Here is a 23,629-nt window from a genome sequence, read left to right on the forward strand (position 1 = left end):
ATGTTAAAAAGAACTTTGAATATACAGAAATAAACTTCGCAGACAAACAGAAAAATATCCATTATTATTATTATTACTACTTGCTAAGCTACAACCCTAATTGGAAAAGCAGGATGCTATAAGCCCAGGGGCTCCAATAGGGAAAATAGCCCAGTGAGGAAAGGAAACTAGGGATATTAATATTTTAAGATGAGCAACATTAAAATAGATATCTCCTATGAAAATATAAAAACTTTAACAAAACAAGAGGAAGAGAAATAAGATAACAGAGTGAGCTCGAGTGTACCCTCAAGCAAGAGAACTCTAACCCAAGGCAGGGGAAGACCATGGTACAGAGGTTATGGCACTACCCAAGACTTAGAGAACAATGGTTTGATTTTGCAGTGCCCTCTCCCTAGAAGAGCTGCTTGTAACAGTTTACAAACCTAAAAGAACAAATTCTAGTATATTTTAGGAATTTAGTAAACTCATTGAGAGAATTTAATTAATTATTTGTGGGAGACTTGTCTTTCGATGGATGACGCATCAAATCCTGATGCTTTAGCATTTAGTGAGTTATTGGAATAATAATTAGTGAATAATGTCGACTATGTATACGAGGTGCCTCACACTGAGGGACCTGGGGGAACCCAAACATAAAATAAGGCAATAAGGTAAGGGACTTTAACTAAACGAACAAGATAAAATGAGAGTGGAGGTCCTGTAGAGAGTAGGATTCCCCTTGCTGTGTAGGATCGGGAAAGACATCCTTCGAAGTAAAATGAGACATATTAAGAAGTATAATATGTCTCTCCAACGTAAAAAATTTGATCGTGGATAACTGTCAACAGACGTCTCCTATTACTGAGAGAGAGAGAGAGAGAGAGAGAGAGAGAGAGAGAGAGTGAGTGAGTCTTTTGTTAATGTTTATTTCAACTAGCTCGCTAGTTTCTTTGCCGTGATAAGTATGTGTACTTCCTGCTTTTGTTTTACAAGTTTCCCCCCCCCCCTCCTCTCTCTCTCTCTCTCTCTCTCTCTCTCTCTCTCTCTCTCTCTCTCTCTCTCTCTCGCTATGATGATAAATTTTTTGATAGCAAGATATTTTAGAATTGCAAGATAACATCTTTTCATACTAATCAGAGAGAGAGGGAGGGAGGGGAGAGAGAGAGAGAGAGAGAGAGAGAGAGAGAGAGAGAGAGATCTTATAGCATGTGTATACTCCAAATCAGTTCTTTTTAACAATGGTAGAAAGTAGACAGCTTATCTCTCTCTCTCTCTCTCTCTCTCTCTCTCTCTCTCTCTCTCTCTCCTCTCTCTCTCTCTCTCTCTCTCTCTCTCTCTCTCATTTAAAGAAGATATATAGGTACGATTTATTATTATTTATTTATTATATTAATTATTACTCTCTCTCTCTCTCTCTCTCTCTCTCCTCTCTCTCTCTCTCTCTCTCTCTCTCTTCTCTCTCTGTATTAAGCCATACCAAAACACAAAGACATCTCGGGTACAAAATATCTCAGGACTTATATAATTATCATCATAGTTTCTATTATCATTACTATTATTCATTTATTAATTCATTTATTAATTAAATTATTCATTCATTCATTTCATTCCAGTTTAGGTGTTACTATTATCATTACTATTATTCATTAATTAATTAATGTAATAATTTATTAATTTATTCTTTTCTTCTATTTCAGTCGTCGAAGACTACGACGAACCAACGAAAGCCGACAGCTAACCGAAAAAAGGTCGTCTTGGACGGAGAGGAAGTTCAGATAGACATCCTAGACACCGCGGGCCAGGAGGACTATGCCGCAATCAGGGATAACTACTTCCGGTGAGTTTAGGAAATGAGTTAGAAATGTAGACATAGGCTCTGCTTGGGGTGGGAGTCTCCGGAGTGTGTTTGTTTGTAAGGGAAGGGGGTTGGGGTGTGTGGTATTTGTGGATGGGTGTATTAATTTGGTGTTTATATTTTGGAAGGTTTTTTGTAGCTGATATTTTTGAGAAGTTTGGTTATTCATTTATTTGAAATGGTTATAGATTTGTCTTTATATGTATATGTATATATTATATATATATATATTTATATACATATACATATATAAGACATTTGCTCTTTATTATAGGAGAGATAATGCACACATACTGTATAAATATTATATACATATACTGTATATATATATAATATATATATATATATATATTATTTACTTATATATATATATATATATATATATATTATATATATATATATATATATATGTATATATTTCCTATATATATATGTATATATTTTTATATATATATATATATCTATATATATATATATATATATATATATATATCTTTCCTGTCATGCTGGGGGGAGAGCGAGTAGTCATACCCTGGTGAGAGGGGAGTACCCGAGAAGTACACTCAGAAACCACACACTCCCAGAAATTGCCCTGGCTATCTCCACCCAAGCTAGGACCAGGGAGCGCCAGGCAATGGCTACTGATGGCTCGGCAGGTTGACCTATAGGCACCCCTAAACCCCCAATCCTTAACTCACATAGGATGGTGAGGTTGCAGACACTACAAGAAATTATTGGGCATGAGTGATCCCGAACCCCAGTCCAGCTGATAGCCAGGCAGGGACTTTTCCAATGGGCTACAAAAACCGTAACCTGTAATAGTAAAATCATTTGGAATTCATATTTATAAAAAACAAATTAATGAAATTTTACTGTTTTTCAATAAGTATAAAATAAAATAATAAATTCAACTTGCTTTGAAAGTATTTTGATACGTAGATATAGATATAGGAATTTTTGGTACATATATAGGATAGCCCCTTTCTAATTGGGGATACCTTAACTTGGTGAAAAGTTTTGTGTATTGCTATGATCAGCAAAGCTCTACTAGATAGGGCCACCCATACTAGGTGGTTTACTGTGAGTGATGAGACTAAAATTTCCCACCATCACCAGTCTGCAGTTACTCAGCATGGTGATGAAAACTAGCCGAACCCCAACATGAATAAGGACATGTTTGAGGCTTTTGTCCTGCAGTGGACTAAGGACATGACTGAGGCCTTTGTCCTGCAGTGGACTAAGGACATATTTGAGTCCTTTGTCCTGCAGTGGACTAAGGACATGACTGAGGGCTTTGTCCTTCAGTGGACGAAGGACATGTCCTAGAGGCCTTGTCCTGCAGTGGACCAAGGATATATTTGAGGCCTTTGTCCTGCAGTGGACTAAGACCATGGCATACCTTTGTTCTGCAGTGGACTGAGGAGATGTCTGAGGCCTTTGTCCTGCAGTGGACTGAGGACATGTCTGATGCCTTTGTCCTGTAGTGGACCAAGGATATATTTGAGGCCTTTGTCCTGCAGTGTCTAAGGGCATGACTGAGGACTTTGTCTGCAGTTGGACTAAGGACATATCTGAGGCCTTTGTCCTGCAGTCGACTAAGGCCATGACAGACCTTTGTCCCTGCAGTCGACTAAGGCCATGCCAGGCTTTGTCCTGCAGTTGACTGAGGACATGTCTGAGGCCTTTGTCCAGCAGTGGACTAAGGACATGTCAGAGGTCTTTAGCTATGGTAAGCAGTTCTTGGAGGACACGCCCAAAATCAAACCATTATTCTCTAGTCTTGGATAGTGCCATAGCCTCTGTACCATGGTCTTCCACTGTCTTGGGTTAGAGTTCTCTTGCTTGAGGATGTACTCTCGTTCACATTATTCTATCTGGTGTTTCTTTCTCTTGTTTTGTTAAAGTTTATATAGGAAATATTTATTTAGATGTTACTGTTCTTAAAATATTTTATTTTTCCTGTTTCCTTTCCTCCACTGGGCTATTTTCCCTGTTGGGGCCCCTGAGCTTATAGCATCCTGCTTTTCCAACTAGCGTTGTAGCTTAGCAAGTAATGATAATAATGATAATAATAATATAGAGACAACTGGCATTTGTTGTGTAGAGGGTAGCTCACAGATGTTATTAAAATCAGCTGACGGAAAAAGATAGAGAAATGTAATTTTGAATTTTGATATTATCAGCTGGATGTCTAAAGAACCAGCTCTTGAAGTAAGACTTTCTCATGTAGGAGATTTTCCGTATTTATTTATTTATGCATTTGTTTGTTTCTTTATTTAATGCTGCCGTATATTAATAAGGAATTGTTTTTTCCAGATCCGGAGAAGGTTTCCTTTGCGTTTTCTCAATCACAGAAGATGACTCATTCCAAGCAACACAAGAATTCAGGTAAGATCTCTCTCTCTCTGTCTCTCTCTCTCTCTCTCTCTCTCTCTCTCTCTCTCTCTCTCTCTCTGATATTATGAGGTAAAAGCATCAGTATGTATTTTCATTAATATTACATCTGCTAGATACTGGTATTGGTGGCCTTTACGTACCGACATGAATACTTGACATACCCCTAACCTCTCGTTTGCATGAAAAGGACAACGTCTTGAATAACAGAAATCATTGTCGGTAATGGAAGTATTTCTTAACCTTCACCGTCTTCCAGGGAACAAATATTGCGCGTGAAGAACGACGAACACATTCCATTCCTACTGGTCGGGAACAAGGCCGGACCTCACGGACAGGAGGAAGGTGAGCGAAGACGAAGGCAAGAACAGAGCAGCACAGTGGGGCGTGCCTTACGTCGAGACCTCCGCCAAGACTCGGGCGAACGTCGACAAGGTGAGCGGCACAGCCACTTCTGTGTATGGTTTATATTGCTCTTTGATATGGCAAGACATTTTTCTCTTTTGTTCATGCCACACTCGGGTAGTGATTATAAGGAAAGATTGGAACCCCCCCCCTTTGTTAATCAGGATGTTTGATTTTATTTTAAGTTGCTAGATATAAGTAGCTGGATTTGCCACCTCCACATATTCATAGATTCCTCTGCTCCAAAATTTTGGGTACTTCAGTGATAGTTTGAGGGGCAACCACACTGAATGGATCTGTGTATGGTGTTCAGTTGTTAAAATTATGACTTAATAGGTTTTATAATTCTAAGTATAATCTCGCGCGTATCCAACATGCGATGTTTAGGCAAAGTATATGAATGGTATTCATCTTTTGGTTGATTTTCTCAGAAATTTCCTTTGAAGAGTAACTAAGTTGGTTGTATTCCAGGGTATCTGAAATTGGTAAACTAGAATACTGAACACGAATGTACTTTATCCTCCAATGAAGCACCAAGAGGTATTTGGTCATTTCAGTCGACCAGAATCTGATGAGGATGTAAATTTATCCTGGTTGTAGATTATCTCACAATCTGATGAGGGTGGTAAATTTATTTGGTTATGGATTATCACCGAATCTGATGAGGGTGTAAATTTATCCAGGGTTATGGATTATCATACATTCTGGCTAGTCGGTTTTGGTGGGAAACCTGTAGTTTAGTCGGAGTTAATTAATGCATTGTGACTATAGACCGAGACGACTTGGAGTGACAAAGACCCTTTACAGGAAATGCTTTGTTTCTTATTATTTTTCCAAGACAGTGAACCATTGTTTTCTTTCAAGTTATATTTGATGTTTTGCATTGAATAAGTACTCTAATAGGCATTTAGTATTCCTTTGTTTTCCAAGACTGAAAGGAATTATGGCATTCATATCCCCGATGGTTCATTAAACTTAATTTTTGCTTAGTGTTTTTTGTTGAAAGGTATACTTTGTACCCTAGGAAATTTAGAATAGGTTGTATAAAAATGTATTTGTTGTTGAAAGGTATAGCTTTTACGATAGGAAATTCAATAGAGGTTGTATAAAAATGTACTTGTTGAAAGGTATAGCTTGTACGATAGGAAATTCAGTAGAGGTTGTATAAAAATTTATTTTTTCTTGAAAGGTATAGTTTATACCATAGGAAATTCAGTAGAGGTTGTATAAAAATGTATTTTTCCTTGAAAGGTATAGTTTATACCATAGGGAATTCAGTAGAGGTTGTATAAAAATGTATTTTTCCTTGAAATGTATAGTTTTATACCATAGGAAATTCAGTAGAAGTTGTATAAAAATGTATTTTTTCTTGAAAGGTATAGTTTATACCATAGGGAAATTCAGTAGAGGTTGTAATAAAAATTTATTTTTTCTTGAAAGGTATATATACCATAGGAAATTCAGTAGAGGTTGTATAAAAATGTATTTTTCCTTGAAAGGTATAGTTTATACCATAGGGAATTCAGTAGAAGTTGTTTAAAAATGTATTTTTTTTTGAAAGGTATAGTTTATACCATAGGGAATTCAGTAGAAGTTGTTTAAAAATGTATTTTTTCTTGAAAGGTATAGTTTATACCATAGGGAATTCAGTAGAAGTTGTTTAAAAATGTATTTTTTCTTGAAAGGTATAGTTTATACCATAGGGAATTCAGTAGAAGTTGTTTAAAAATGTATTTTTTCTTGAAAGGTATAGTTTATACCATAGGGAATTCAGTAGAAGTTGTTTAAAAATGTATTTTTTCTTGAAAGGTATAGTTTATACCATAGGGAATTCAGTAGAAGTTGTTTAAAAATGTATTTTTTCTAGAAAGTTATAGTTTATACCATAGGAAATTCAGTAGAGGATGTATAAAAATGTATTTTTCCTTGAAAGCTATAGTTTATACCATAGGAAATTCAATAGAGGTTGTAAAAAAATGTATTTTTTCTTGAAAGGTGTAGTTTATACCATAGGGAATTCAGTAGAGGTTGTATAAAAATGTAATGCTGTATGAACAAGGTAAAAAGCCAAGCTTCAATGGCTAGGCAAATATAGTTTAAAGCTTTTAAACTTAATAAACATTGATTCCTCTTAGGGAATAACATATTCAAAATTTCATAGGTATGTGAATGCCCAGTACGTATTACCTCATTCATTGCATGAAATAATTCATGGACCAGACAGGTATGTAGGCCAACTAGGAGGCAGGAACGTATAGGGGCACTCGAAGGTGATAGGATGTGTAACGGCTCCTTATTTATCCTTCCCCTTAGGGGATTAGACTGGGTAAGGTCTGTTTGGGATGCAGATATCTATGGTTATCTTAGCATACGTCCCTGATTATACACGATATCTTCGGATAGTCGTTTCCCGGGGGGTTGGATCCCCGTGATACCTGACGGTAATTCTCTTGTAATATCAGTCGCAGATATACTATACTGTAGAAGTTGCCAGAACGAACTTCCATCAGGACGACATGGCCATCTCACCCAAAAATAGATTTTTCCTACGTCAAAGTCCCTTTTATTTTCAAGCAAATTAAAGCTTCACTTTAGGCATTCAGTCTATCAAATATGTAAGCTTATGACCACGAGTTGATCTAGATTTTTAGAAGTTACCCTGTTAGGAACAGATTCTGATGGCATGTAAGCAGGGCCGTTTTTCTATTCTATTTCTTATTTCAAACTCTAATTTCTCCTATTATATTCTTTACAAAAATCAACTGTGGTTTGATAAGAAAAGGTAACTAGGTCTGTAAGATCCACTGTCGATTGAAAATCCGTGCGACAGAGTTAGGTTTTCGAAAGCATAAATAGAAAGTGGGAGTCTGTGTGTGGCGAATGTGCTTGCTTAATGCAAATACCCCTTGGTATACAGCATATGATAATTTGCCTTGCACGGATGCAGGTTAGCTTTGCCTATCAGCCTTTCTGGTTTGAAATAATGAACTACGCATGTTTATTATTATAGTTTTTTAAATGATAGTTTTAAAATTGTTGATATATACTGAAGACTAGTCCTTTTATTTGCATTTTTGGTCAACCAGTTTCATTCATAAATGTTACTTTCTGAATTTGATAGTTCTAACCCTTTAAGTGAGATGGTTATAATTATTTTGGTTTTATGTAAAGAGTAAATAACATGTACAGTAGTGTTTTTATTTTTTATTTTGTTCAAAGCCAAACAGACTTAATGCTTTGCTCTAACGCTTCGTAAAATGCTCAAGACTTGAATCTCATTGCTTATCGACTCCGCCCTTTTGCAGGGCTAAATCCAAGTAACGTCTTTATATACACGATGCTATATTTTTGTACTTGTTTTAGTTCGTGGCAGTTCGCTGCAAACGTGCTTTTTATGACTATCCTCGAGTACAGTAGTTGACATGAAGCTTCCTATTGTATGCCTTTGCGTGATACCTTGAGCTTGCATTGTGATTCGGGTAGCTTCAGCATTTGCAGATCTTTAATTATCTTTTCTGATCCTATACAAAGATAAGAGTAGGTGATAGTTATTCCTTGTTGGCTTCTCAAATTATTTTGTTAGATATTTTCCCCTTATGTGAAATATATGTAGCCAGATGCCTTTCTTTATGGCTTGAAGAAAATGTCCATAACTTCATGTTTTATAGAAATGATTTGAGCATTTCCCACTGTGCTACAGTATGCTATAATTACTATCCATTTTGATAGCACATATAAGGCCCGTTAACACGGGGATAGTTTAATGATATCGGCAAACTATCCCTGTGCAGACGCTTACTATCCCCGTGCAAAGGATTAATATCCTGGAAAGTTTACTTGCCGTTAGTTACTGGTGCCATCGAACTATCCCCGTGTGAACCTGCCTATAAGATGGTTCATTTATTGTCGTTTATCTTTCATTGCTTAAATTTTTATGAGTTGAATTAGGATAATTATATTATTGTTATTAAGTTATAACCCTAGTTGGAAAGGCAGGATGCTATAAGCCCAAGTGCTCCAACAGGGAAATTAGCCCAGTGAGGAAATGGAAATAAATAAACTATAGGAGAAGTAATGAGTGAAAAATATAGTATATATAAAGATCGGTAACAGTGTTAAAATAGATGTCTTATATAAACTTTGAAGAAAAATTATTATCACCATGTTCAACATAACATTCACTGCAAGTTTGAACCTCTGAAGTTATTTTGAATTATTTAGAATGATAGACACCCTATAAGTATTTTTTAATTTGAATTGAAAAATGGTACGGTGTAATGTGTTTAAAACAACAGGATCGCTATTAAATAGTAGTGATATTTACAGGACGTACTGTATAGAAGGAAGTTGAGCGTAAAGTAATTCACCCAGAGCATTGAGGTTGGTTTTCATGTTCGAGTTCTGGCTTGAATGATTTATTCCACCAAATGAGACAAATTAGTTCAAAACAAACTTTTGAAAAGTGGTAGGAACAATTGTAAGGAGGAAAGTTATTATCTAAAGGCTTTAAGAATGAGATATAGTACCTACTGGATAGGGTACATTGGGTTAAAAACAGAGCTCACTACTTTTTTAAAGTTAGGAAAATTGATATTTTAGATTTTATTGTCTTCGTGTGTATACGAGAAAATTCGACAGCTGTATTCATTACTGTACTGTATAAGGAATACTAACCTTAGATATAAAGCAGAAATGTGTAAGGGAAGGTTTGGTCATTCTATTCCTAGAGTTTACGAAACTTGCATACATCTGTGCCGCATGGTTCATAAAGGAGTTTGAGTTTGGTGTGGTTAATAACACGAGTATGTCTTGCATGTAGAGGTAGAAGGATTGGACCTAATAAAAAGTTTTGAATAATAACAAGTTTACCTGCATTGCCTTCCAGCATTTTTATGATTAGACTTGAAAATAACCAAGTGTTGGTATTGCTAATTAATGTAGAATTGAGGCAGCTGCGTTGCAAAATTGACCATGGCCCCAGCCACCCATCGAATACTACTGCCAGAGAGTTATTGGGTCCTTTGACTGGCGAGATAGTACTGCATTGGATCCCCCTCTGTTTACGACTCATTTATCCTTTGCCTACAAATACACTGAATAGTCTGGCCAATTCTTTACACATTCAACTCTTTCCTCATACACCTGACAACACTAAGATGATTGAAAAATTCCTCTTTACTCAAGGGGGTAACTTCTGCACAGTAATTTGTCAATGACTACTTTCCACTAGGTAAGGTTAGAAAAGACTTTAGTTATGCTAAGCTGATCTTCTAGGTGAAGGACACATCAAAATCAAGCCATTGTTGTCTACTCTTGGGTAGTACCATAGCCTCTGTACCATAGTCTTCCACTGCCTAGGGTAAGAGCTCTCTTGCTTGATGGTACACTTAGGTACAGTATTCTATCTGTTTCCTTATTTTCTTTCCTCGCTGGGTTATTTTCCCTGTTGGAGCTCTTTGGCTTATAGCTTCCTGCTTTACAACTAGGGTTATAGCATCATTAGTAATAATAATACTGTAATAATAATAATAGCTGATCAGAGTGGTAAATAATGCAATTTTAGAAGGAATACAAAAGAGAAATTAAGAGCCTTTTTAGTTTCTAAAGATTTAAGTCAAAGTAAATTTCATATGATCTTTCTAATAACTTTCATTCTATCCTTCTTGACTTATTCATTTACTGTAAATGTTTTCTTGGATTACAATGCTTACTTAAACCTTCCATTGCTTTTGTTGTCGTGGCTCTAGCCCTGAACTTCTGCCTGAGTGGGGTACTTTGTAAATATACGCTGGGCTTGAAAGAATTGGACAAAACAGTTTTCCTCAGTTGATTTTTTTTCCTTTTTTAATAAGTCAGCCTTCAATCCCAAATAGATACTGTTGAATTGTCTTTTTTGAAGTACTCCTGCCCCTTAGTATTAGAAAGTATATTTTTACATTAGGTATTAGCATTGAAAAGTGAACTTGAGATTGTGAATGCAGTCTGCATCCGTTGTCTTAGTTGAGTGAGAGAGAATATACCCACGAGAATATATTTTTGTTGGGTTTCTGGCAGAGTACTTGAGACGGCTCTGACTGGACACTGTGTTAAAGCCACTTAGAATGTTAATTTATCAGAGGTAGGAAAAATTGGTCCAAATATCTTCAGTTGTGTCATTTTAGAAGACTTCCTTGCTGCGAGAATTTCTCAGCATATACAAAGTTCACTCTTATTTTAAATGCAGCCTTTGGCACTTCTTGGTAAGAATAACATCTCCAGCCGACCGCAGGTTTAAGGTTTGATTCCCGTTTAAGAAGGATGATGTTCGTTGATGTGTCGTACACTTGGGTTATTTTTTATCCACCCATGTTGCCTGGGGTTTTATAAATTTCTATTAAGTATGTCATCTTTATCAACATATTTTTTCTAAACCCATCCAAAAAAACCAACAAAAACCTGTTTTTATATCATAATACTACCGAGAATATCTTCTTGGGTTTTCATCATTAATTTAAGAATTAATTTCTATTCTAAGTGTAACCTTGAAACAAGATTTTCACATTCATCAAATTGTAGAGGTGCCAGTAAGGCAGGAACACCAAGCTGAACTTATATTAAAGGAGAGAGTATATTTGTAATATAGTCATTGTTGAATGTAATGAAGCACTAAGCACTATAGAAATGCTTCATCACTTTTTTTATTTTGTGGACTCGACTCTGCACAATTTTGTATGTTGCACTGTACTTTTGACAGTGCACAGCCTTTATTTTAGTTTCATATGTCCAGTTATGACTCATCTTAACAATGGTACAGTAGTACAGTCACCATGCCATTATTGATTTACTGTTTCACCTGTTTTGTTTCGTGTTTATGTTGGTAGACTTTTGATTAACATTCGGTCTTTATAACGTTTTCAGCAGCATTAACCTAAATCCATCAGTGTGTATTATATTTTGTGGATATTTATATATGTTCTTGTAAATAACACAAGTTGCTTCTTTTTACAGTTTGTTGGAGTTTTAGTTTTCAAAATTCTTGTCACTGTATTATGTAAAATGTTTGCCCCTATTGTGTGGCTGTCAGACAAAACTCAGAAATTACTATTGGATTATAGTGGTCAATGATCTCATCTGGGTTGGGAAATATTTTATTGTAGTTTGCCAAACAAGTAATTTGTTTTAATACTGTACATAGAATAAAAAGTTCAATTAGATACTTTTAGCTTTTTTTCTGTTTAGTAAATAAGAAAGAATGTCGCTTTACTATTAAAAAATATCTTTTAAGAATGTTCAGGCCATTTTTAATCTTTTTGCTAAATTGTACGTACAGTAGAGTGAATTCAAGGTGGGGGATGATCATGCCTAACTTTCAATCTCCCCGCATTCAACAGGTATTCTATGATTTGATGCGAGAAATTCGTTCTCGTAAATTGGAAGACAATAAGAAGAACGCTAATGGCAAGGGCAAAGACCCCGGCAAGAGGAAAAAGCACAAGTGCTGCATCCTATAGGTCAGACGTCTCCTCTCGGACGCACCCTGTCGGGACGTTCGCATTGCCACACTTTTGCCCTCTCCTTTTACTTTAGTACTGTACTCCCTAACTGTCCGCTGTTGCTCTCGTTCGATTGTCATGGAACCACTTAGTTCATTATTGTCTATTTGCCTCCTTACCTCTCCCTTCTTGCTTTGTTAGGAGCCTCTCTAGCCTAGTCTATAGTGAACATGATTTGCTAGATATGATATCTTAGTTTATTTTTTACCATTAGTGTAATTCTTTATTCCGTATATTTTTTTAATACAGTATAATTTACTTGGTCATGGTTTTGTTCATGAACCATCTTTTTTGGTTATTTTTAGAATTAGCTCCCTACTGTTTACCTTTGACATGTATAAATGTAAGTTATAATTGTGCCTCTCCATTTTAAGATTAAATTGGGCAAAATTTCTCAAGTTCTGTAGTATTTGATTAGTATTGTAATGCATTTAGTTCGGCGTATATTAGTTTAGACCCCTGTATTTCATTCATACATTTTGTATATTTTTCCATGACTTTCATTCATCTTTAAAATTTATCCCAATCCATCATATGCCTTAAAAGATGACCCCCTTCCCTTCTCGTGCCCTTGCTTGCCAAGATTTACTGAATCTTGCTTACTGGGTAGACGAATGAGTCTGCCGTACGTTTTTATTGTTCGCTACAGCGCTGCCATTTGTAATGAAGCTTACAAGCTCGAATCTTATTTCCATTTGGATTTTGATGTATAGAAAACTTCATTAAATCCCCCAAAACACTTTTTTAAGATATCTATCCAGCTGAGCAGAGCTCGCTAACGACTTTGCCACGATAGAAAATGCAGTGATGTTTTGGCTTATGTGGTGTCTGCATATACTGTAAAGAGGCACTGTCACACTCGCACGTTTTCCGCCATCTTTTGGAGTCCTCCTTGTAAACTGCATCAAGTTGGTCTTTATAGAATTGCGCACGCCTGGTGTGACGGTCTTAACGATCCCCCGGTCTCAGAATTCTCCTTGATAATCTGCGCATGCGCGAACATTACCGTTTGCCAGTGCATACGAGGTTGATGTTTTATTTTCCTGTCATGTTAGCGTGCGCAGCTCAACATTACCACTTGCCAGTACATACGAGCTTGATGTTTTATTTTCATGCGAGCGAAGCGAGCTAATGGCGGAAAAAAAAACATTATACAATGTCAAGGAGAATTCTGAGACTGGGGGATTGTTCAGACCGTCACACCGGCAAGGGGATACTGCGCAAGAGTAAATGTGACGACTTCGATTTTCCAACGATATTGCTTCCTTGGTGTAAATTTTTTGCAGCACGATGCCAAAAGATGCCAGAAAATGTGCTCGTGTGACGTCACCTTCCGTCTGTCTTAGCCGATCCTTTTTTCCACCCCCCTCGTCATTGCCCAGAAAGAATACGAGCACAGCTTATTGTATCTTGCCATGTACAGTATATGTGAATAAGACTTCGCCTTAATAACATTGTAAAATTCATGGACATTACTGTAGATAGTCTAGGCTTCAATCCCTAGTTCGTATTGTCGAGTGTTCGTTACCTGCATTGAAATAATGAGTGGGATATGTTGCAAATTAACGTACCTATGGAACGTATCTTGCGAGATTAGTTTTTGGTAATGTGGAAGAAATAGTATAGAATCTTGCATGGATTTAGATTACAGATAGTTATTAGTTTGTATTGTATATAATTTTAGTTAATTTTAAGTAGTTTGATATTTTTTATCAGCTTATACTTGCTTTTAGGTACTGTACAGTTTTTATTTTGTATGGAGGGTTCTGGGTAAAGTACGTTACTGTATAGCAAACTATCAATGCAGTAGATATGTGTAAAGAACTACTGTGTACTGTATTATGAATTGTCATCACTATCAGGAAAGTGAGAATGTAGTACATAGTTCATTTTAGCAATTAGATTTAGTTGCAGTATACAGTAGTAGTGTAATAATAACAAGGCAATTGAAAGCAAAAATTACTAGCCCTGTAGGGAAAGAATTTGAAAGATTAGATAATTATAATGTCAGCTCTTATTCAAAGGATGCAAGTTGACTTAACTTTTCCATTTTAGTAAGTATCGCCTTTGTCCATTTGCCATTCCGTAATATCGTACAGTGTATTTACTGTTGAAAAGTTTTGATGTTAAATCTAGTTTCTGCACAGCTGTATATTCAAATTGTCTTGTTGGATATATGTTTGTTTTGTGCGGTAGACTTTGGCTCGATACTGGTTGGATCAGTATTCACAGTTTCTGTCATCCTTATGTTCCTTAATTGATAGCGGATATTTGGAGTCTGTGTTTTAATCATGATGCTCTGTATATTCTTCACAGTTGCATGATACACTTCTTCCGTTCTTAATCAGGTACAAAACCTCGGCATTTATATGTTGTTTGAAAATTTCCTTCGATCACCTAAAAAACTAGCTGTATTTAATACAAACATTTTACTTCCTTGCCGCAGTATTTATGAAGAGCTATTTTACCGAGCTGTTGTTTTAAATTCAGGAAGACCAAAATACAAATGAATATTACATTTATTGAAGTTTTGGGATTACGTTAATGATTTCTTATGTCAGATGACCTAAGTATTCTCACCTCGAAAAAATCGAGAGCGAGTTCAACTGCAGAACCGTATAGTATTTGATTTTGAGTTATAGATCTTTTACTGAAGTTACAGTTTTTAGATACATTTTTGTATGGATATTTATTTGATTTCTGTAGTTTGCTGCTGTTATTATCATTACTAGCTAAGCTACAACCCTAGTTGGAAAAGCAGGATGCTATAAGCCCAAGGGTTCCAACAGGGAAATATAGCCCAGTGAGGAAAGGAAATAAGAAAGTGAATATACTGTATATGTTCAGGAATAAATAAATATATAATATCTTAAGGTCAGTAACAATGTTGAAATAGATCGATCATATATAAACTATGAAGTGAGACTTATGTCACCCTGTTCAACATAAAAACATTCGCAGCAAGTTCGATCTTCGGAATGTTATCAGCATTCGCCAAGTAATGTGATCAGGAGAACCTTGAATTATGTCATGGATCTCATTTAAGTATGCCAGTGGAATGTCTTATCATTCTATAGGAACTCTTTGGTTCCTTGCAAGAAGAATGTCATTGCAATTGAGAGCATGATATTTTCGTATATTTGGTCTTGCTCAGCGGTAGAACGGAATGGTAAAGTAGTTGAAAAAATGAATTCGGTAGCTTGCTTTTGTTTTAGTTTAGTTATATCACATTAAGTTGTTGTACGTGAAATTAATAGGTAGATTTGATTGAAGAATGGGCACCTGTATAGGTTACTTGATAAGTTATGTTCTGATAGCAGTGTTTTCCTGTCAGGTAGGAAAAACATGTTTTAGGTTTTAGCTTTTTTATTTAATTTTCAAAAACTGCACAGGAGTTGTTTGGCACCGAGTTTTTTTTTTTATACTTTTATCTTTTAATTTAGATATTTTGCATGGCCTTGAGTATTGTGCATGATATTTTCCCAGTGTTTTCTTTTGCATGGTGTTGAATATTTTTTTTTTTTTGCATTTTTACATTCCAGGTGTAATACAAAGCACTAATGAAATATTTTAAGTGGTATTTTAGAATAATAAATTTTATTATTTATTGTTGTGTTGCTAATTTTTATACTTTTATCAAATATTTTGCAATGTTTCATGATTTGAAGCATCTAGGTTGATTTATGTAACGGACAATGAGTGACTTGATATCGACAGCTTTTTTTAGAAAGATTAGCTCTCGTTAGGAAACTCAAAAAGTTGAAGTTGAACATGCAGTGTTCTGAAAGCTTCTCTTTAGTTTCTACATAATTACACCATTTGTCTTCATTTCTATAATATTCAGAACGGGGAATTGTTTAGTAAAATTTGTTCTGGCCAAATTTTATGCAAAGCCATTTCTTATGTTTAATGAAGAGTTTTAGTTATGTCTTAGTGTTTAGTATAGCAAGGGAAATGATGCGTATTGTTTCGGCATTCGTCACCTGAGATCCATTTACTGTATTTCTGTAACGAAGGAGGTAAATTAAGGGGAGTTATTCTGCTTCTATAGTAATAATTTTCCTTCCCTGTATTCATTATGAATATTTTCGTCTTTCTTGATTCACAAACACACATGCAGTATCATTTTCCATGATTTTGCCAATCATATAGAGAAGTCAGTTGATCATTATGAGAATTTTATACCTTGTGGGAAGTATCCTTGATTAAAAAACAGTAGGAAAGTTCATAAATATTCTTATAAGCTTAGTTCAGGGGTTCCCAACCTTGTTTTTCTTTAAACCCCTTCGGAATTTTTATAGATTCCTGTGTACTCCTTAAATTGAAGATGATAAAGAAACAATGAAATTGATATTGATATGATTTTATTATTCAATCTCTATGCAGTGTCCTTCTAGGAGAAGGACACTCCAAAATCAAACCATTGTTCTTTAGTCTTGGGTAGTGCCATAGCCTGTGTACCATGGTCTTCCACTGTCTTGGGTAAGAGTTCTCTTGCTTGAGGGTACACTCGAGCACACTATTCTATCGCATTTATCTTCCTCTTGTTCTGTTAAAGTTTTTATAGTTTATTTTACTTTTCCTAGTTCCCTTTCCTCACTGGGCTATATTCCCTGTTGGAGCCCCTGGGCTTATAGCATTATGCTTTTCCAACTAGGGTTGTAGCTTAGCAAGTAATAATAATAATAATAATAATAATACGTAGCCCAAAAGAGTAAAAATGTATCATTGTTGGTATATGTATCCCAGGTTGTGAACACCTGACTTGGATTTAATTGAAAAATCCCTTTTCTGTATTCTATATCCCAGTTAGATTATACTGAGCTAGTTAATAGTTCGTATAAAAACAAGGAACTTCTCTTTATTACCCAATACAACATATCACAAGTTACAAGATTTTTCAGCCACAAATATTAAATTTTCTTTTAAACATTTGAATCACTGAGATTAAAGGTACTTTATTCAGTGAGTACAGTTGTGTTAGACCATTTTCCTTGATCCATTTGAAATGTTGTGGCCTGATTGGTAAAGTCTCTGCCTGGTGTTTGCCAGACGGGGGTTCGAGTCCCGCTCAGTCTCGTTAGTGCCTTTAGCGTCTGCAACCTTACCATCCTTGTGAGCTAAGGTTTGGGGGTTTTGGGGGAGCCTATAGGTCTATCTACTGAGTCATCAGCAGCCATTGCTTGGCCCTAGCTTGTATGGAGAGGGGCTTGGGCGCTGATCATATAATATATATGGTCAGTCTCTAGGGCATTGTCCTGCTTGCTATGGCAATGTCACTGTCCCTTGCCTCTGCCATTCATGAGCGGCCTGTAAGACCTTTAAATGGTGGTCTTCACAACCTTTGGTGGGATACAGTACAGTATGACATATTTTGAAGGTTTCATGAAATTCATGGATATATTTTGTATTGTGGCTTTTTTATTGGGGGATGCAATGTCTTATAGTTGACAGCATCCCTTGCTGATTGAAAGCTATATTTTTTTTATCGAGATGCTCTCTTTTAATGTGGAATTGTTTAATTGACTGTCTAAAATGGTTCAGATTTATAAAATATACTCTTCAAGTTACCCCAAATTATTTATAACGTACATTTTATTAGTTGCCTTTTCATTTTACTACCTAGGGGCAGAATTTCTTAACTTAGGGAAAAATTATTGTTTAACACAGGAAATTCAACTTCTTTTTGGTACTGGGATATTACGGTATTTACCCATTTAGTCGAGCTGCGTTTTTATTTTGCTATTACTGAACCTATCATCAACGTTAAACCAGGCTAAATCGTTCCCCAAATTCTGGTTTTATTAACATTAGACCTCTACTACTTGCTGTACTAGATCAGCCAATATTTTTCCATCGCCTGTTGGATTTCCCTCCGGTCAGTTCGCTTTACAGAGAATTAATATCTTAACTAGAGTAGTTGGATATCATAGTTATAGATGTGTAATACCAAGATTATTATAATTTTTTTTTATTTAATAATACAGTATAATGTACTGTAATTGGTCTCAGCATAAGCACCCAGCCATTGTATGTTCTTACATTTGACATTTTAGTCTCGCCTCGTTTAATTTTTCTTCATTTCTTTCTGCCTTTTTTCCACAATGCAGTACATTATATTGGGAAGCAACACACACGTATATCTCGTTTAAATTATTAGAATAGCTTTCTGCTACACGTGGTATCTCGTTTAAATTATTAGAATAGCTTTCTGCTATTGAAAGAAGGTTGACATTACCATGAAATAATCCGGAAACTTTTAAATTATTTGTTAAAAGTTGCTTTCCAACTACAACAGTACCAATTTGTATTGCTACGTCATGACATAAAAGACTTATGATTGTGATAGAGTATTTTTTATGATTAGATTATTCCAACCTTGGCCAGTATTCAAGTAAGATATATAATTAGTCTTTCAATTTGCAATTGCACATTATTTGTGGTCATATCTGTTGCGGTGACATTAAATATATGCAAGACTAGTTTGATGTCTAGTATGCAGGTAATGGTTAGGTCATAAAATATGTAATAAAGTAGCAAGTAGTGAATTGAAGTAGTTTTATGGCAGTAGCTATTTTTGCAGAGAAAATTTTATAGAAAATTTTGAGTGTACATGTTCAAGTTAAGAATAAGGATGTCTTTTGTCATTAAATGAATTTTCGAATGTCAACCATTACTTTGTAATTGTATAGCATGTGAAAAAAAGTAAAATGTAAAAAAGTGCTGTACATTATTGCAGTTTGCATGTTGAAAGGATATTTTTTAACACAATTTTTACATTACGTAGATGAGAAGACTAATTCGTTCGAATATTTCCAGGCATTTTACGACTTGGCACGTTTGATTTCGGCCAGCAAGCAGCAATCAGATGGTCCCGCTGAAGACGAGAGTAAACCAACCAAATGCTGCTGTATTTCATAAAGTCACAGCACTTAAAAACACTTTTGACATCACCAGGCTGATGTGCTGTTTTAGATTACAAACTTTAAATGGCAGTTTGTTTTCCCTTTTCACTCTCTTTTTGTGTAAAAAAGTTGTGGGTATTTGTTTTGTTATGAAATTTGTGGATAATCCTCCAAAGAAAATTTTTAAATTCACTGTATAATCATTCCTCTGATCTTTATCTCTTTGAATTATTTTATCAAGTAAATAGTTCAGTCATGGTTACAGAGAATAAACATAATGCAAAAGTGGCTATTTTTGACGGTAGCATGTTTTAAATCATTACAGCTTTGTTGAAGTGTTTAGTACGATGGGAAATGTCTGGCTCTTTAGGGGACATATCAAGAGGCCTTAGTAGACATTTGGCACCTGGAAAACCCAAGAGACAATGGAAAGTCTGAAACGAGACTTTGAAATCCGTGATTGACCAATGAAAAGCGTTTAGTTGGGAAGAACCAATTTTTGCTGCCGAGCGGATGTTGCATCAGCTGAAAGAAATGCTCACAATTAATATTTATCTGGTGGAAACTGATCAGCTGGTATGATTTTTGCTTAAAGAGTTCTGGAAGACGTTAAGTGCAGCAATGCATCAAATATCATGCGCTAGGTCAATTGAATTGCCCCCTCACACGTAGTTAAGTTTCATTATTGAAGCTATTGCGAGATGTTTCGTACTGGAGCCATGTTATTTTTATATATATTTACAGATTTTATCATAAGATGATGATTAGATGGTAAATTTGCACAAATATTCCAGTTTTATAATTTTGCCTGGTAGAATGTAAAAGCCCTTACGAAGCTTGATGATACTGTACACGAATGGAGTAGATTCTCTCAGAAGCCAAATGTCGATTTGAAAAAGGATTTCTTGTTATTTGGAATGACGATATCATTAGTTTTTAGTGGTTATGTCGTCTAGTCTGACAGAACTAATTCTATTCATTCCTAGAAAACGAACATCACATCTTTTTTTTACTCATTTTCTTATATATCTTGTTGAATTTTAATACACAAGCCAAGCTATATATTTTTGGAACTTTGAAAATTATGTTCAAATTTTAGAAATCTCTAATGTTGAATGTTAAAGTTGGTTAAGTTCACTTTATGAAATTTAAGAATAGTGGACCATTAATTGAAATCTTATTTGTTCCAACGCGATATACAAACCTCTTAATCATTTGATATAGGAATTCGCTTCAGGTCAGCTGAAACGAATTCCTATATTAAATGATTACGGGGTTGTATAACTAGGAAAAATACAATTTAGGACAAATTGTCATTTTGAGTTTAAGAGTTGGGCACAAAATTGTTAAAATAATTTCAGAAATCTGTAATGTTGAATGTTAAAGTTGGTAAGTTCTCTTGATGAAATTTAATAGTGAGCCATTAATTAAAATCTTATCTTGTAAGGTGCAAGCTTGTTTTTTTAACAAGTGTTGGGATTAACTAGGAAATTATTATTAATCCATTACAGCAAAACAAAACTGCCCATTTTAGCCGTATCGTTTAGGATTCTTATTTATATGTTTTCTATACTTGTTTGTGAAATGTTATTTCAGTTTTTATTCTATTGCACATAACTCACCAAAGTTTAGTAATTGTTAACCTGACAGAAATTGGCTTCAGGAAAAGAAAAAACGTTCTGTGAAGACAAAAAATTGCCATAAAATGTCATTTATCACAAATTAGATTAGAAATCTGTTAGGCCAGACCTTGCAGTAGGCTAGCTTGAGAATTGTGTATGATAAGATCCTGTTTTTATATACTTTTAATGATGTGTATATCTGTAATTACTGAATTGGCCTGATGCGAGGCCTCTTTGTACTGTCAGTATCAGTTAAGTGCTTAATATTGATGTAAGATAGCCTTTAGTTATGTGCTTAGTTAAAAGATTTTATAGTCACATGGATGACAAAGTGTTCATTTTGTCATCGCCACTCAATGCCTCCATTGTAAAAATATGAATTTTGATGTGTAAGAATATAATAATTATTATGACTGAAAAATCAATACTGGTATTGTTCGATTCCTCATTTTACGTTCTGTTACTGTGAGGATGTAGTTTATCGAGCCCTGTCCACATGATCGAGTATGCCCGACGGGCAAACGGTGATACCAGGCTACAGTAGTTAGTGAAAATGAGGGTTGGTGACGTCAGAAGCGGGAAAACTAAAGGCAGGGATCTGGCAACACTGTATGATGCCAGATCCCTGTCTGTGGTTGTCCCGCTTCCGACGTCATTAACCCTCATTCTTACAAACTATTGTGGTCTGGTATCACCGTTTGCCCGTCAGGCATGCTCGATCATGTGGACATAGCTTTAGGTAAGGTGGGGTAATGTGTAAGAGACTGCATTTAGTCCTTTTATTATAAAACCAAGTTACATTAATGAAGGAAACCAAACACGTAAAATGTGTAGTGATAATATGCTTTCATGGTAAACAGTGCATATCAACAGAGGATATTTCTCATAAAAATATACAGGCACTTTTTACTATTTACAGGCACTTCAGTATCACACTATAGTTATGAATGACTACAATTAACAAAGCACACGTAGAGAATTTCACAACTCGGTAAAAAGCAATGTAACTTCCAGTTTCTATTACAAATAAATACTCCGTCAATGAAAACTAATTTAGGCTTGTTTTCACAGACTTACAACTAATAGACACCTTACTGCTTCTCGATACACAATTCGTCTTACGATCTAAAGTAAAATTAAACCTTTGCTTTAAAATGTAATTAAAGCATCATTTTCAAAACCAAGTTAAGACAAAATGTTCTGTGAATAGTTGTCTTTGTAGTCAGGGAACCAGAGTTGAATAAAAAATAAAGATGCACAAGGAAGGAAAATAAACCACAGGAATAAAAAGCTAAAAATACTCAAGTTATGGCAGAATGAGACAATTATACTTTGTGCAAAAGAGTTGACATACCATGCACTGTGGAGTATAGGGATTTAAAATATTCAATATACATTATTTTCACATCAAGTAAATTTTCTGTTAAAACACTAATTACTATGATTTGATACTTTGTTCTTAAGCAGTCAGTTGTTTTCTATTGTAATTGCAATTTTAAAACAATTTGTAATTTTCCTAATTATACAAACCAGAGATCTTTAATAGGAGTATGATGTCGGCAAGGCTGAAAGTGCCGTTAGACCTCTAGTGAGGTAAACATAGTTGGTCGCCAAGTGATCTTCACTTGAACTTTAAAAAGGTCCTAGGTGCTCACAGGGTGGTTGGTTGGCCTAAGAAACTTAAAAGGTCTTGGGTTTGTATAGTTAAAAACATACTAATTAATTTAAAATTTGTTCCTACATGTAATAAAAGCCATCGGAACTTGAAAACTCAGGAGACGAAACTTCCCGTCTTTGGAGGAAGTGGAGTCATCTATTTCGAAGCCTTAGACGATTTGACCCGTGGGGTCTGAAGGCAAGCTGTCTATTGCGAAGAAGCATGGTCTCCACAGTATTGTCGTAATTTAAGGTGACCTATAGGTAGAACTTACTGTTACCTCTACGGTGCCTTGAACACGGGGCATGAGACATACAATCTCCTGCCATATCGTGCTTGTGCCCATGTGGCAAATGTGAACATGTTCTGGGAAAACTTGTTCGAGAGGAGAGAGACAGAGCGGCATGAGACTTCCTCTCTCGTTGCGAGCGAAAACAGGAAGTGTAAGGGAAACGCAATAGATCTCTCTAATCGTACAGACAGACGATCGGGAGGTCGGCTCGGTTTGTTCGTGTCTCGCGAGGAGATCGAACGGAAAGGCGACAAGAGCCCAGCTCCTTAATCGAACACGATTTTGGTCAATCGGAAGACTCGGAAACGTTATCGGTAACCTCCTCCTTCCTTGGAACTCTCTTGGATGAGCTCAGTGACCAAAATGTCCTGAGGCAGGAGAGAGACCAGAGTCCTGATCAGCACTAAAGCTTAGGGTTGGTTTCTTATGATTCCATTCATTGCAGCCTTTCACCGAACTCCCTTCCTGAGGGTCAGGATTTGTTGCAGCTTTGCTCCCTCGAAAACCATACAAGGGAATCGAGAGAATTTTCACATCACTGATAGACCGGTTGTCCTGTGCTTTGGTGATAACAGATGAGAGAGTTGAGGGTTTCACGTCAGTTGACGACACCTTGGCCACAGCTTGGCGACCCTCAACAGGAACCGCGTCACTAAAGGCTTCATCAGGCACCTCTTCCGCAGGGGAAACCGAAGAGGAGGAAGCAGCAGAATACTAATGGGCTTTGGCAGATGTTAATGCCTCCAGAAGTTTATCAGCAGTCCTGCCTATAGTCTCAAGTGAAGGCCACAGCTTACCCATATCCAAATCCTCATGAGGGTTGTCAATAAAAGATACAGCAGAGGGAGGGATGTATTGACCCACTAGGGGAGGACCTCACACTCTTGGATACTAGGGGACAATCTCCCTTCTCCCAATGGGTTCCCCTGAGGATCTAACCTAGGAGAAACTGCAGAGGAAACAGCCGGCTTTTTTCCCAGAGGAG

At 35.9% G+C, this 23,629-nt stretch overlaps 1 protein-coding gene across 1 annotated transcript in view; it reads left to right on the forward strand.

The window, feature by feature from the left end:
* LOC137653050 (ras-related protein Ral-a-like) overlaps positions 1 to 21,120 on the forward strand; it is a 43,582-nt gene extending 22,462 nt beyond the window's left edge. The window contains 7 exon segments of the mRNA XM_068386445.1: positions 1,680 to 1,717; positions 1,719 to 1,819; positions 4,154 to 4,225; positions 4,491 to 4,554; positions 4,556 to 4,666; positions 12,007 to 12,126; positions 18,988 to 21,120. Of these exon segments, the coding sequence (XP_068242546.1) occupies positions 1,680 to 1,717; positions 1,719 to 1,819; positions 4,154 to 4,225; positions 4,491 to 4,554; positions 4,556 to 4,666; positions 12,007 to 12,126 (506 nt within the window). The 3' untranslated portion in view covers positions 18,988 to 21,120.
* The last annotated feature ends 2,509 nt before the right edge of the window (positions 21,121 to 23,629 follow it).

The sequence above is a fragment of the Palaemon carinicauda genome, chromosome 14 (genome assembly GCF_036898095.1).
Source record: "Palaemon carinicauda isolate YSFRI2023 chromosome 14, ASM3689809v2, whole genome shotgun sequence".
In the NCBI taxonomy this organism is placed as follows: Eukaryota; Metazoa; Arthropoda; class Malacostraca; order Decapoda; family Palaemonidae; genus Palaemon; species Palaemon carinicauda.